The sequence below is a fragment of the Struthio camelus genome, chromosome Z (genome assembly GCF_040807025.1).
Source record: "Struthio camelus isolate bStrCam1 chromosome Z, bStrCam1.hap1, whole genome shotgun sequence".
Classification (NCBI taxonomy): Eukaryota; Metazoa; Chordata; class Aves; order Struthioniformes; family Struthionidae; genus Struthio; species Struthio camelus.
In genome coordinates, this window is record NC_090982.1 from 83,170,164 (window position 1) to 83,184,394 (window position 14,231).

The 14,231-nt window shown below is 37.7% G+C and overlaps 1 protein-coding gene across 2 annotated transcripts; it reads right to left on the reverse strand.

Moving 5' to 3' along the window:
• Nucleotides 1-1,819: 1,819 nt before the first annotated feature.
• On the reverse strand, nucleotides 1,820-13,944 carry LOC104138535 (synaptotagmin-4). Of its 2 annotated transcripts, none has more exons than XM_068928540.1 (4): nucleotides 13,520-13,944; nucleotides 9,844-10,652; nucleotides 8,182-8,302; nucleotides 1,820-5,267 (listed from the first exon to the last, which is right to left on the reverse strand). In XM_068928540.1, exons 1-4 carry the CDS (start codon nucleotides 13,551-13,553, stop codon nucleotides 4,960-4,962), a joined length of 1,272 nt encoding a protein of 423 aa, XP_068784641.1. In that variant the 5' UTR covers nucleotides 13,554-13,944; the 3' UTR covers nucleotides 1,820-4,959. The 2 variants fall into 2 exon arrangements, with proteins under 2 accessions (XP_068784641.1, XP_068784640.1); XM_068928539.1 differs by having other exon boundaries at nucleotides 9,838-10,652; nucleotides 13,520-13,943.
• Nucleotides 13,945-14,231: the final 287 nt, after the last annotated feature.

Consider the following 14,231-nt stretch of genomic DNA (forward strand, 5'->3'; position numbering starts at 1 on the left):
ACTTTAAACACGTAATATCAACACTATTGTTTTCACATACGAGATTAACTCCTCCTACTCCTCCTTTTCTTGTCTTTACTTCTTGCTGCTAAACTAGAAGACACTGATGATGCACCTGTAATCAGTAGTCCCAAGCTGCCTTGAAGCCTCTAGGCCCAAAATGATGTTGCAACAGCTACCTACTGCTGGAATGCAGAAGGTATTATGGAAAAGCTGGGGAAAACTGGGTAAAACTTTTTGAATAAAGGTCATTGCTCACTCATCAGCAAAGCAATGCAAATAAGCCCTACTTGCAGTCATGGCAGCTATAAGAGCACCATGACTTGTTCAGCACCTTCACTGAGACTTCCTGAAGCAGAGAAAACAGATAAGAAGGTGGCAGCTTATATGGAATATTCTTGAATCTTGTTTGAAGAAAAGAATTATTGTTTGCAGTCATCCTGTTTGCAGTCATCCGTGGTTGTGTGTTATTACTGTGTGTGCAGCATGTTACTATTCTTGATGCTGTATAAACACAAGAGACTTGGAGAATGGCATTATACCTCAGGAATCGGGTCAACTGCAGAGGAGGGCATCTGCAAGGATCTTCTTGAGGCCTCACAGGAGTTGTTTGTTGCAGCAAGTTGAGATACAAAAAGTTGGGAGAGTAGCCTTGAGGCTGCCCCTGAGAATCAACTGCATTATAGTAAAAAAACTGAAGGCACTCTTGATCTCTGTACTGAAGAGGAGGGTCTGAAATGTGACCCATATGAATTACCGTTGTTTGAGAAGAGCTGTACAACACAGGGAAGAATAAAGAGGTGCCTGCATAGAATGGAAATGAGTGCTCTTTCACACTTGATAACTATGCCTTGGGGAACAGGACGTTTGGCAGGGAGAATATAACAGCCTATAGCCATGCAAGATGTTCAGTATCATGCATTTGGCCAGTGGATCCTGTCACAGTTTTTATACATCAATTTCTGAGGCAAGGATCAGGGAATAATATCCCTTTCTAGGTAATGAGCTGTAGGCTCACAGTGGGAGTCACTGAATGATAATGTGTATTGACCTGCAACTGCCTTCTTCCCTTCCCTACCTTTAGATTTTGTGCTGGTAAAGTATCCTAATAGCCTTAGAGATGACAGTAACAAAGTTACCAAGTATTTGGATATAGCATTTGAAGGAATGCTTTCCATACCTTAATTTCCAGACTTGCCTCCTTCTAATCAGTAGTAGCAATTTATCCCTTCAGTAAGGAAGAGCATCTGCTGTGATGCAGGTATAGGTTCCCTGAGGACAGTGTTCTGGCATCACAGAATGAATGCCAGTAGCATAATGCTTCCACATTCTGCGACTGCTCTTGGTCATCTGTGGCAAACAGCTGCAGATGTGGCTTGACATGGCTATCAAAGGAGGTATGAGTGTTACAACTGTGATTGTCCAAGGAATATTTTTTATTTCTGGCAAACAAATGGGGAATGTCACCTGGATTCCAACAGTAATGTGACTTGCTGTTCATTTCTTCCACATAATATGCTAGAATTCATTCTCGTTTATTTCTGTGTATCGGTGGTCCCTGTAAAGCCCATGTAGGGCTCATATTTTAAAATGTGGGTCTAATACATGTCTCAGGTTTTGGCCTGAGTGTATAGTACAATTCAAAGCAAAGGTAAGTATGCAGCAAGAAGCTAGGAATAAAGAACATATGATAGGTCCAAACAATATTTGGCAAAACAAGTCAAATCCACCTCTGTGAGGACAGGAAGATTTTGTAAGGTAAAATGTTTTTTGATAGAAGCATGAAAGAGCAGACAATGAACACAAACAGCAACAGAAGTATCTGGAAAAGATACATTGGTGGGATAATTATTTTGGGATGGGATGAACAAAAGCAGCAGTTTATTCTTGTCTTACACACATGGCACAACATACAGAACCAGCACAAAAAACTTACAAAACCTCGTACACCATGCTTCCTCTCAAATAGCTTCTATTAAGTTACAACATCATAACAAATCAGGTTAGTTACAACAGATCTCCGAACACGGATAGTCTCCCATTCAGGGAGTTAATATTTTTGTAAGCTACTTAGACGAACATTATTTTTTACATGTTTAATACAGTACAGTATCCTTAACAGAGATCAAGATATTCACAATGAGAATTGAATACTCTATAAAACAGCAGAATTTCTCATATGGGGACAGGTCTACATCCACTCCTGCCTTGCCTGGTTTACAGATGTGTTGCAAGTCTTCTTTACTCCACTTTCCAAGCTAAACATTGTTTTAAAGTAAAAACAAAATTCTATTTACAATTTTTTTCAATTTAATACAAATTTCTTTGTTTCCCTCTCCCCTTCCTACCCCCCATCCCAACAAACAACTGCCATTTAGATGGTAGAAATATTAACTGTCAGGCTGCTATAGACACTTGAAAAAATTTTTGACAACATCTTGTTGGATGGCAAAATGAAAGATGGTCATAGCCCGTGATTAATTCAAAACACCTTTTTTTTTTTTTTTCTGCTAGATATAAGAATTTGTGTCCAGTGAAGACAGATGACTTCTGTCATCTATTTTTTAGAGATAATGTATTGCTTACGGGCCAATATATAAAACCTCAATTTTTTAAAGTACAAGCTATCCCACTCCCTTTGATGCAATCACTTGCTTATGAGTTCTTTCTTGTAACAATGCTGCCCTTCTTATGGTACTGGCTTAAATTCTCCCAGTCTCCGTTATATCGACAGTACCTTCCCTTATCCATGGTCCCCTTGATATTGCTGGGTTGATTCACATGAAAGGTTTTATTCTGATTGCACTTCAAGATCCATTGAAGCCTATGGTTGTCTTTCCTTTAACTTCATAGCTTTGAATTAGATCTACTTGAATGAGACTGGCAAAATCTAGCCCTTAAGCAGTTAATCAGCATTTTAAAGAAATAAGCAAGAAAGATTCTTCTCCTTTATACATACAATATGCTTTTTTTTTTTTTTTTACATTGAGCATTATCATAAAAAGCATGTTTATGTTATTTTGAAAATGTATTTTTACAGAACTTTATAAACACTGTTATATCAAACACATTCTCAAAAACTGGAGAAATTACCGACACAAAACCTGAAAGAGCTTCAATAGAATTCTTACAGTGCTATACTTGCATATTTCATATTCCAGTGTCCTTTACTGCAAACATGATTTGGCCCTATGAGAACAGATAAAGTCAACAAGAAAGCTCCAACAGTTTCCAATAAGACCGGGATGTGCTGTTTAATGAGACTGACTAATTTAATATCCAATGTCTTTCTTTTACAGGTATTCCTATTCCGTTACCTTCATTCACATTGAGCAATCCCTTAACTCTCAGATAGTCTCATTCACGTCAGTGGTATTACATATGCAAAAAACACATGCAAACATACAGAAGAGTGTTTTTGCATTTTTAAAATCTTCGTTATTTCCACCGCTAACATCTTTAAAGTCTTCTTTATATAAATTCTAATTGAAAAGGACATAGGACTAATATTTGCAAACAGTTCTGTATCAGAAATCAGTGTACAAACTTCAGGAAGTAATCTGCTTTTAGTTGTGCTATAGTTCTGGCAGCCTAAAAATGTATCATCTGGTGTAACCAAGAGTAAATTTTACAGGCTTAAATGTTTTGTTTCTATACTTGTGCATGTTACACTTTATACTTCCCCAACCTGGCACAGTTTAAGAGAGTTAATACATACGTATGTCACATTAACATGAAATCATGATGTTATTTTCCCCTATTACCACCAATTTGCAGTACAATTAGTAACAGACATTAATGTAAATGATCTAAGTGAAATGTATTTTTCAAGTAGTTTGTCTAACATAATATTGCATGAATTATAATGTGAGCTTGGGTTCCTATCCTGCAAAAGTTTAGAAATGCATTAAACTCCGTATGTTGGGAGTAGTGTTATTGAATGTAGTGAGACTATTCACAGTTCAGGAAGGTAAACAGCAGAATATGGTAAGACAAGGAGGAACAGCTTTCCTTTAAATATTACGAAACTGCTTAAAATGTAATTGTTGAAAGACCATTGACTGTAGTCTTATGTATGTTTCTTCATCTCAATATAAATGTTTTCTCTTGACCAGAAATACTAAAAGTTTCACCTTTTCCAGAGGAAAAAAGGCAAGCCATACTTAAATCCCAAATTCTAACCATACTGTATCATATGCAGTAACCCTTAAAGGAGCCCTTTGACAAAACAATGCATATTAACTTGCTCACTGATTTTTAGAATGTATCTACTTCAGTCACTGTAATAAAACTCCATGTTATATACATACATATTAAAAAATCCAGGTGTAAATAATTATACAGTATTTCCACACATAGAACAACTAGTTGCACATGGTTTGATATGTAAAGCAAATCACTGAAAATCTTTTCAGTCTTTGGGATGATCGAAGTATAAGTAACCAAAACTTACAAATAGTGATTGAATTTTCATAAGAGAAGGTTTCTGACAGAAGGCAGAAGGAATGCTCTCCTGCTTACCCTCATTCCTGATGGCTTTTATTGAGTTGGTCCCTTCCCCTAATAAACCACTTTTTTTTCCTTAGATCCAGCAATATATATTAATGAGGTTATCTATCTTCTTCTGTATAACAGTACTAATAAGGTTTCCAGTGACTTATTCATAAAAGATAGGCTGTTCTTACTGAAGTTTACACTGCTTCAGAAGTTTAGGGCTGTGTAAACTCCAGAAGAATGAGAATGTCTATTCAAATTATATTAAAGTCTAATGAAATGGAAATTCATTTTTTAATATGAAAATTTAGCTACCTTCTGTTCTGATAATTCAATCCAGTCTTTATCCAAAAAGAAAAAGTCTTGTAGTTACAAGCCTGTAATTATACATAGCAAAGAAAGGAAACTGCTCCTTGCTTATGGAAATATATATAGGTTTTTAAGTTCCAACCCCTCTCTAAGCTGCTAACCATCACACAACATATGCCATTTGGCAATTTGTCTCCTAGGATATTCACAAATTTCCTTCCAGTGTTCTCCACCTGTTCCTTCTGCTGAAGATCCCAAGGTTAACCGGCCAATGACCTCATTCCTTGACCCCCTATCTGAATCTAAAACCAAAAATTCAATGCTGATATCATCAAGGCCCTCACAAGGAATGTCAAAGACAAACAATTCATTGAACACTGCATTGGGGGTGCATTTCTTCACGTGGGTTTTCTTTTTAGAAATTCTTTTCTTAGCGTGGTACAGGTTCACTTTGACATAAGGATCTGCAATGACAGGAAAAAGAACATGCATCAGCTGGTGAATACTGTGCTTCAGAAATTCATCAATCTAGTTAATGATAACTTCCTAATATACCAGCCTAATTACATCACAATGAGGAGTTGTTTCAAGTTATAAAAGATGATTCATCTCATCTAACACTGGTGGTTACATCTCAGTCAGTCCCTTTAAATCCTTTTATAGTCACCAAAAATGTAATCAATATAACCAGTGAAGTTTAGAACATAATTCATCTGATCAAATGCAGGTGTCTACTTCAGGATGACATTAATCCTCCCTGCTAGTCCATTAACCTGAATGATTACGTCATCACTGCATATGAAGATGGTCTGAAAGTAGACCTTATTCTAACGGACTATGTCAAATATGTATAGTTGCATATTTATGTGTAATAGAAATCTAATTTTCACACTTATTCTACAAGTAAGGAATAATCATTAGGGTTAATAAGACTCATGCAAAGAAAAGCCTAGGAAAGGAGAGAATAGTCCCATGCTGAGAGGATGGATGAACGGATGCTATTCATTTCTGTTACTGTTCTACCAAAGTCAATTAACTTGATTAAATTGTTCACACTAATTTTTATTGAGCAAATGTAACATTGAACTTTAAATGTAGGGCTATGCTTGTAGATATGATATCTACCTGACTGTATGACTGTGCTGTACTATCGAAGTGGGGAAGAGAAGGGAAAAGTCCATATTTTTCAGCTGTGTTAATCAACTTTGAGTGTTCGTGCTTCTCAATTTTTTTTTACTTTTGCAAGACTCCTTCTCAATTATCTTCAGTGATGGCTGTACTTTTTACTTCAGAGAAATTGTTATTAGGCTAGAGAACACTTTGAAAATCATCCCTTTCAAGTACATCGGCACTTATTTCAGTGCCAATGTGGACCTGTTTCCAAATTCTTATGGTCCAAAGGTGCAATGCAAACCCCTCTCTACTGAAGTCAGTCAAATGAGATATTCCATGCAAACAATCAGCTAATTAATAATATTGGGGTATAGTTGAGTATTAAAGAAAAAAGAGTGAAATTAAAACCGGATCCTATTTTAAAACACTGTACCAAAGTTATCCAGCCGAAATGGTTAGATAATAAAAAGGTTTTTTGTTTCCTTGGACTAGCAAAAATTTGAAAGGAGTAAGGTATAATAGAATATATCTTCACTCCTGTACTCTATACTTGCTATAAAAATACTTTTTAAATATGATATTTATGTAATTAAAGTGTTTGTTACCTTGGAATGAATGCATGCCACATGAGCATTAAAAGTATCAAAATCAATACGTATCAGTGGATACATGCTGTTGTTCATTTCTATCTAAATGACCATTTCTGACTGTTACTTTTGACCATGTACTAGATAAAGCTAGGATGTTCCTCTTGATTTTTTTAGGTCTGTTAGGATGCCTTGAAACCAATGATCAATGAAACCAGTGAAGTTTTGTTGATGTAAAAGTGGTAATTGGAACAGCCTTGGAGTGGAAAAGCTCCTATCTTCCAAAGAAGATTCAATTAAGCGATTATTTAACTGACCACACAGGGTCCCTCAAGCGTAGGACTGCCATTTCATCCTCTTCCTTGTGCAAGATGTATTTGGGGCTGAAGGGAAAGTCACATTCCTATTATGGTTAACAAGGTTGGACTGAAGGAAGCAAAAAGAGCAAGCAGAATTTATAACTTTACTCACAAGAGAGTATGTCAAGCACGTGTGTGGTTTGGGTTTGTTATAGGGTCCAGGTAGCTGCTGAGATTAGGATGGCCTTTGTTTTAAAAGCAAACTATTTTCTCGCCACGGTGGACCTCAGCCAGACTTGGGCTGTTGAGATCAGCTTGCTATCATGCTGTCTTCATGAAATTGCCACGGTCTGCTATTACTTTGGGCTTGACCATTGGAAGGAATTGAAAGGATGTATGCTCACTTATAATGCAGTAAACTTTTGGGCTCCATTTATCTTCTTTCTCCTTGTGATATAAGAATAAAACTAGGATCAGAAGGAGGAATTCAGTGAAGCTCCACCATGTAAATGGGAGTTATCTCCAACTTTGTTGCATCAGATCCATGATTGGTTAGCATTCTAGATAAACTGCAGTTTCACTTGGTATAAGAGGCAGGAAAGCTGTATTATTGGCTGTAGCAATTATGATTCAGTGGATACGCACATTTACTACTGTCTGCATAGTCCTGTGTTAGGTACTGTTCTTTTCTGGTGCATTTGTTTTATTCTCAGGTGGTTAATATATTGTATTTTAAATTTTATTCTGTTATTATGTTATCTAGCTAAACGTTAATGTGCACTTAAATGCTATTCTAGTATTGACTTCGAACGAAGTTCCTCTGAATGCGACGTGGCACAAGACCAGGAGAAGAGAGTGCAAAAACTGCCCCTCCGTAATGCACCACAAACACCGTTCATGATAAAGCACCAGTATCATATTACAGCTTGCTTCCAGCACTGGAATAGTTCACCTTTTAACGCTGCCAAATAAATGTTGCTGTTCAGTGGGCCAAACTCAGGACAGTAATAATAATGCCTTCCAGTAATAATAAACTGAATTTTTGTCATAAATAAAAGCTTTTAGTAACCGGAAACAACATCCCATACTTATGGCAGATGGGGTCTATTCAAGACAGTGACAAAATTCAGTGGTTTCCACTGCTAACAGATGCCATGAATTTTTTACCCTGTGATTGGAGGTCAAATCTGTAAAATATATACCCTGGTAAATAAAGCGTTGACTTAGATGTGAATAAAATGAATAGACTGCAAATAATAGAGACACCATTCTTGCATTTTTAGGCTATTTTAAATCTTTGAAATGCCACATTTCAGCCCTCTCTGGTCTGTTTTTTTTTTTTTTCTTTCTTAGGGCACATTCATTAGTAACACCATTACCTGATAATCCTGACACATCAGATTTAGGTAGATGCCTGGCTTTTAAAACAACCACAGTTAGTGTGTTTGTTGTAGACTGATAGCAGAGAGATATCAGTAATTCTCCACGTCCAGATGATTTCTGAGGAAGTGAAAGAAAAAAAAAGAAAGAAGAATCTTTATGAGCAATTATCTTGATGAAGCTTGAAACTCGAATTAAGAATAAGATTTTGTAAATGTCAGATAACTGTATATCCTGAGCGGGTGTACAAGGATTTAATTTATGGAACTATGCTGCTTTACATGTAGATATATTTCTCTCTGCTGTAGTTACATAACCCTTCTCATGGTTTGCTAGTAGACTGAGTAAAAATAAATAAATAAATAAATAAAGTCAAAATATGATTTGCTATAACATCATTAGTTTCAGAGATGAAAAAAGAGATCCTAGATCTTGGGAAACAATCTCAGTGAAAGGAAAAGATCTTAAGCAAAACTAAATTCTGTGAAAGACATTAAAAAGTTGAGTAGAGAGAATTCACAATAATCTTTAATAAAATCTTTAAAACCAGCAAGGATTCAAACTGTTACTGAAGTCTCATCCTTAACAGCCTTTAAAGGATGGAATAAAGATGAGTGTGTGTAATTATTAGATTTGAATTTACAGGACTAATAAACTTATTTCACAAAAAGGAAGAAGGCAGGAGAAGCAAGCAAGCAATACTTTATATACCAGAAAACCCAAAAAGATATCAACAAGATATCGGTGACATAGTTATAGTTGTAATACAGGAGCAGCAGAATTGCAAAATACCAATATTAGTTATAGGTATGTTGTCTGGCAGACATTTATTTGATTTGGCAGCATGCTTGGTCTTTGAAAACGACAAATTGAAAGTCAATACACATTCCACTTCCTTAGGAGAGATTAAGAGACGTGTGTGTGATGCGTGTGCATTTATGTAGTTCAGCTGTGAGTGTTGTAAATGATCTTCACTTTCTGGAACCAGATAAAATTATAGGAATTATTTTAGCCCAGTGAAATCAATATGTTTTGCCACTGACTTCAGTGAGGCTTTGGCTTCTCCCATATCCTACTAGCGGTACTAGAGCTGCAGCCTGTATCACAATTCTTGAGAGAGAGGCAGTAACAGCACAGAACGAAACAGTCTACTATACCAACAGAACAGTTTCCAATAGGTTCTTATACCATAACTAAAGAACACCTGTATTCTTTAAGAACCTGCTACAAAATCCATGGAGTTAAAGCGAAAGGTTTATATTGACTTCAATAACCTTTGAGAAAGAGTGATTTCAAATAGAAAAGGGGAGGGAGGAAAGGGGAATAATATACAAATCTTTGCATTCTTTCCTTTTAAAGCAAATTAATGTGGATTGAGGCCTCTTGACCTCATGTAAATGGGTCCACTCAAACTTACTGGACGAGCTGAGCAAGGAACTGGAGTTTAGGACATTAACGATTTCTTGTAGTATGCTCACTGTAATGTTCTTTTATTACATTTATGTAATTGCTTCCTTATACTGCCATTATGAGAGTATCTAATCATTCTTATGATGAACTTATTCCCTTTTCTTTCCAAGATTCAGGCAGTATTGCACAAAAATGATAGCTAAAACTATCACAGTACTTTAAAAGATTAAATAAAAACATGTTACCCTAACATTTCTTTTGATGATCTCTCTGTCCATTAGCATCCTTCCTTCTGACAATTCAATTCCTGCGAGGGGAATGAGGACTTCTCCAATGACATCATCTCTGGAAAACCTGTCAAAGCTCAAGATCATAAAGTGAAGTGTTAAATCTTGGATTTGGCTATAGGGGATCCCATAAAATGTGAAGGTCTCATCAAAAGCTGGATCTAAGGTTTTTCTCAGCACTCTGGTTTTCACCTTGTGCTTCTTCTCAGGCAGGATTGTCATTTTAATGTAAGGATCAGAAGTCATTGACTGTTCATCCATTGCTGGTAGCCCACGTGCTTCTTTGATATTCACTACAAATGCCTTTTTCTCAAAGTTGTACTCTAAGGAGAAAAAGAGAGTTCCTAGTTTGTCTTGTTTTTCTTCAGATGATAGGGATGTGGTGGATTTTAAGCTATCAGGGGAAATAGAATCTTTCTTTCTTTCTGCAAAGTGTTTTGGAGATAAGTTTTCAAGTTCTGGAGGGCTCTGGATTTTTGAGGTTGTTTTGGGGAAGTTGCCATTTAGATCTCTCTTCTCCAGGTCAAGATGGAGAGAATTCTTTGGCATCACTGATTTGTTCTTTGCTTCACTTTTATCATCTGCTCCAAACTTCTTCTTACTGTTGAGATTTTCAGGGTAAATGTCAACCCCCTTCAGAACATGGACAAACTTATATGGAGGGGTCTTATTGGATTTGGAAGATTTACGCTGGCAGCAGATCCAAGCGAAAAGGGAGACAGAGAAGACAAGGCCAAATGCACTAAAGATCCCAACCACAGTAGGAATTTCATCTGCAAATTAAATAAATAGCAACAAACACATAAGTAGCAGTGCCTTGGACTCCATGTGATATTTAATAAATTAATAATTTAATAAAACAAACTGATATGAGATAGTAATAGCAGCAGGGTTGGCAGACTGAAGTGCTTTGCATTGTACATATTGCTCGCCACCTGCAGGCATAAACATGCACTTCCATACTAAGGCACACTTATATTAGTACTTTTCCACACACAGTGTGATTGGAAAGATCATACTACTTCTGTCCTAATAGTAATAACTATTAGTAATTGCTCAAAAATCACTCATCCCTGTATGTGTAGTTTCTGACTTCATATGGAACAATTTTGTTTGAGTGAGTAATGCCAGCTTCGTCAGAAGGCTTTAGCTTTGAGTTTATGGAGCCTTATTGGTTAGATAAAACAGATTCTGAAATACGCATTTCTTATAGATCCATCATTTACTTTTCACACTGCTTCCTAGAACACTTTGTACACTCAATTAACTCATTTTTTATGGTCTGATCCTATAATTGCCTGGAGGTATCTCATGAAAGAATAGTGTTTAACAGGAGGTTATAACACTCAACAGTTTTAATGGGATTTTCAATAGTTTGCAGGAGGGCGCGTATAAAGAAAATTTGGAATAATGATATACTAAGTGTCTTTTCCAGATGGGTGTTACATTGGGCAGTCACATGTGAGTCTAAAGCTGAAAAAACTCTTAACCACTGATACCTACTAAGCTTTGAATCTAAGAAACCATAAATCAAAGCTGTGAGGAGTTTATAGGAAGGGTCACTACATTTTAGGAGTATATAAGAAAAACATTAGAAAATATTTTTGTTCTATGTTACCATGAATCCTATACTTGAAAGCTGCATAAAGAGAAAGCAGTACAAGTGTTACAACCTCAGTTATTATGTTGATACAATAGTTACACAGAGAGTATCATTAGCCCTTCACAACCATGCATTGAAGGGGTAAATGAGCTCAACTAATTGGAAATCCAATTTTGCCCATAAGTAATATTACTAAGTGAGTTTAAACCTCCCACAATGTAACAATCAGAGCTAAATCCTTATTCCCTGCACCAGTGGAAGACTAGCAGAATATTAATGGTATGATATTATTTATGCATAGAGGCAATTGTGTAGCAGTTCTGGTTCTCCGGCAAATAATTAGCAGATCTTTCTGGATGAGAATAACAGAATTATCCCCCTCTATGTATGACTAAGTCAGTTTCATCCAGGTAAAAGCTAAGCAGATGGACGTGCTGCCACCATACCTTTGCTTTTTAGTGAGATGATTAAATATATATATTTATACACACACACACATATGTGTGTGTGTGTGTGTGTGTGTGTGTGTAATCAAATCAAATTAGGACATAAGGTTCCAGCACATAAAGGATCAGGCCTGCCTGTTAATTTCATCTAACAGTAATCATGTCACTCTCCCTTTGCCTGTGAGCTGTATCATTCTATATACTTAACTGTAAGAACTCAGTGAAATGATTGAAAATTGTATGCATAACCAAAAAGTATTTTTTTTTTTAAGTTAAGCACGTGGCTCTGAGTTTCATGAATTCCCTGGGCTGAAATTTAAGTGTACATGGTATAAATGTAGAAAACAAGAAGTAATTGAAAATCAGTCAGAATACTTTAAACAGCTTTTAAGTATGATTTGCACATTTTCAATACTATTCAATGAGATAAAATTTCAACTTTTTGTAGTAATGGAAATGATGCTATATTTTAATTCTTCAGCTACTGAAAGGAGTTGTGGGATCGATTTAGTATTTACAGTGTTAATTATCTTTAAATAAGTAATTAGATGAACATGATGTCACAAATGTAGTTAGAAACATGAAGTGGGTGGGGTAGGGAAGAAGATGAAATGGCAACTCAAATTATTTCACATTTACAACTGATTATGTTGCAACCTGAATTTCTTGCTATTGTCATAAGGTAAACTAACTGGTTAGTCATTCAAGGTAGTGTATTAATAGGAAACACTATCCATCGATCCTCAGGTAAATTATTGTTTCAGTTACGTGATGTAAGTCTGGAGTCACTTCACTTAGGTCAGTGGAATGATGCTTGAATTAAAACACTGCTGAAGCAAACAAAATCTTGGCTAGAGTCAATATCTGTAAAGCAGAGTGCAGAAACATTTCTACTCACTGTTTTTCTGAGTAAAGCTATTTATATATATATTTCAGAAATACACATAAATAACTCAGTTTGAAACTTCCTGTATCATCTACATCCAGTGGGTAGAAATGACACAACTGAAAAGTTCATTGTTATCATTGCTATTTTCAATGACCCTAGATTAATCAAATGCAACTATTTAGCTAAAAAGAGTGGGATCCTGTATTTTCATATTCCTAGCAAGGTCCTTTACAAGGCTACCTTTCACTTTGACTTACAGTTCACAAGTCTTCTCTACAATAAGAAAAAAGGAATGACAATTATTCCAAGAATGACTTGAACAAAGATTTTCTCTGTGACTTGGGAAACGTTTGCATCATTTTAACTCTGAAGCCACGTTACTTTAATCGGAGACGGAGAAAACAACGCCAAACCTTCTTCGTCCAGAAACGCACCCACACAGACCTTTGCATCTCTCCCACTGTGTTACAGGGCGGGTAGGGGTAAGGGCGAAGGAGAGAAAAAGAGAGAGAAGGGGAAGAAAGCAAATTCACACAACTTCTAGGATCGAAGAGAACTGGGAGAAATGCGGCTCCTCCAAACACGCTAGGTGCTGGGAGGCGCTGGGGTGGCTCAGCAGAGGCTGCGTGCGGGCAGTTCGCCTGGGGAGGGGCAGCAGCCCCGCGCCCCGCGGGCGGTGAGTCGGGGCCGGGACGCGCTTACCGAACTGCTGGTGGCTGGCCGCGATCGGAGCCATGTTGCTGGCGTGCGCTGTCCGGGGTGCTGGAGCCGCTGTCCGGGGTGCTGGAGCCGCTGTCCGGGGTGCTGGAGCCGCTGCGCGGGATGGGGGAGACGCTGCCCGGGGTGCCGAGCGCCCTGCTCGCGGTGCTGAAAGCGCTGTCCGGCCGTTCCTCGGCTCTTCGCTCGCACAGCGCCCGGATAACCGTCTTTTCCAGCGTGTTTTTTTTTTTTTTTTAATAAAAGAAAGAAAGCAAAACAAAACCTGGAGACACGAGCGGTGGGGAAGGTGGAGGAGGAGGCTACGAGGGGGCTGGAGGAGAGGGGGGGAGGGGAAGCTTCGGTCCTCCCCTTTGCACACTGATTTGCAACCCCCTTCCTGTTTTGGCTCTTCTGAGAAGCTGCGCTCCGAGACTGAAGACGTGGTTGAAACCCAAATTGACGCAATCCTGACGCTACAGGGCTGAAATCAGCACCTTTCCCACCTCCCATCCCCCAGCTCCCCAACCACCACACCCTCCCTCTTCCCTCACATACCCCTCCCTCCCTGTTTCTGGAGATTGAACACACACTCATCGATTATTTTAACTGCCCTGCTGCAGGATACGAGCTACCACCCTCCGTCGGACACAGACAGGGGAATGCTAATGTCTCTGACTCAGTGCATCTTGTGTAATACACGGGTGTGTCTGTTTCG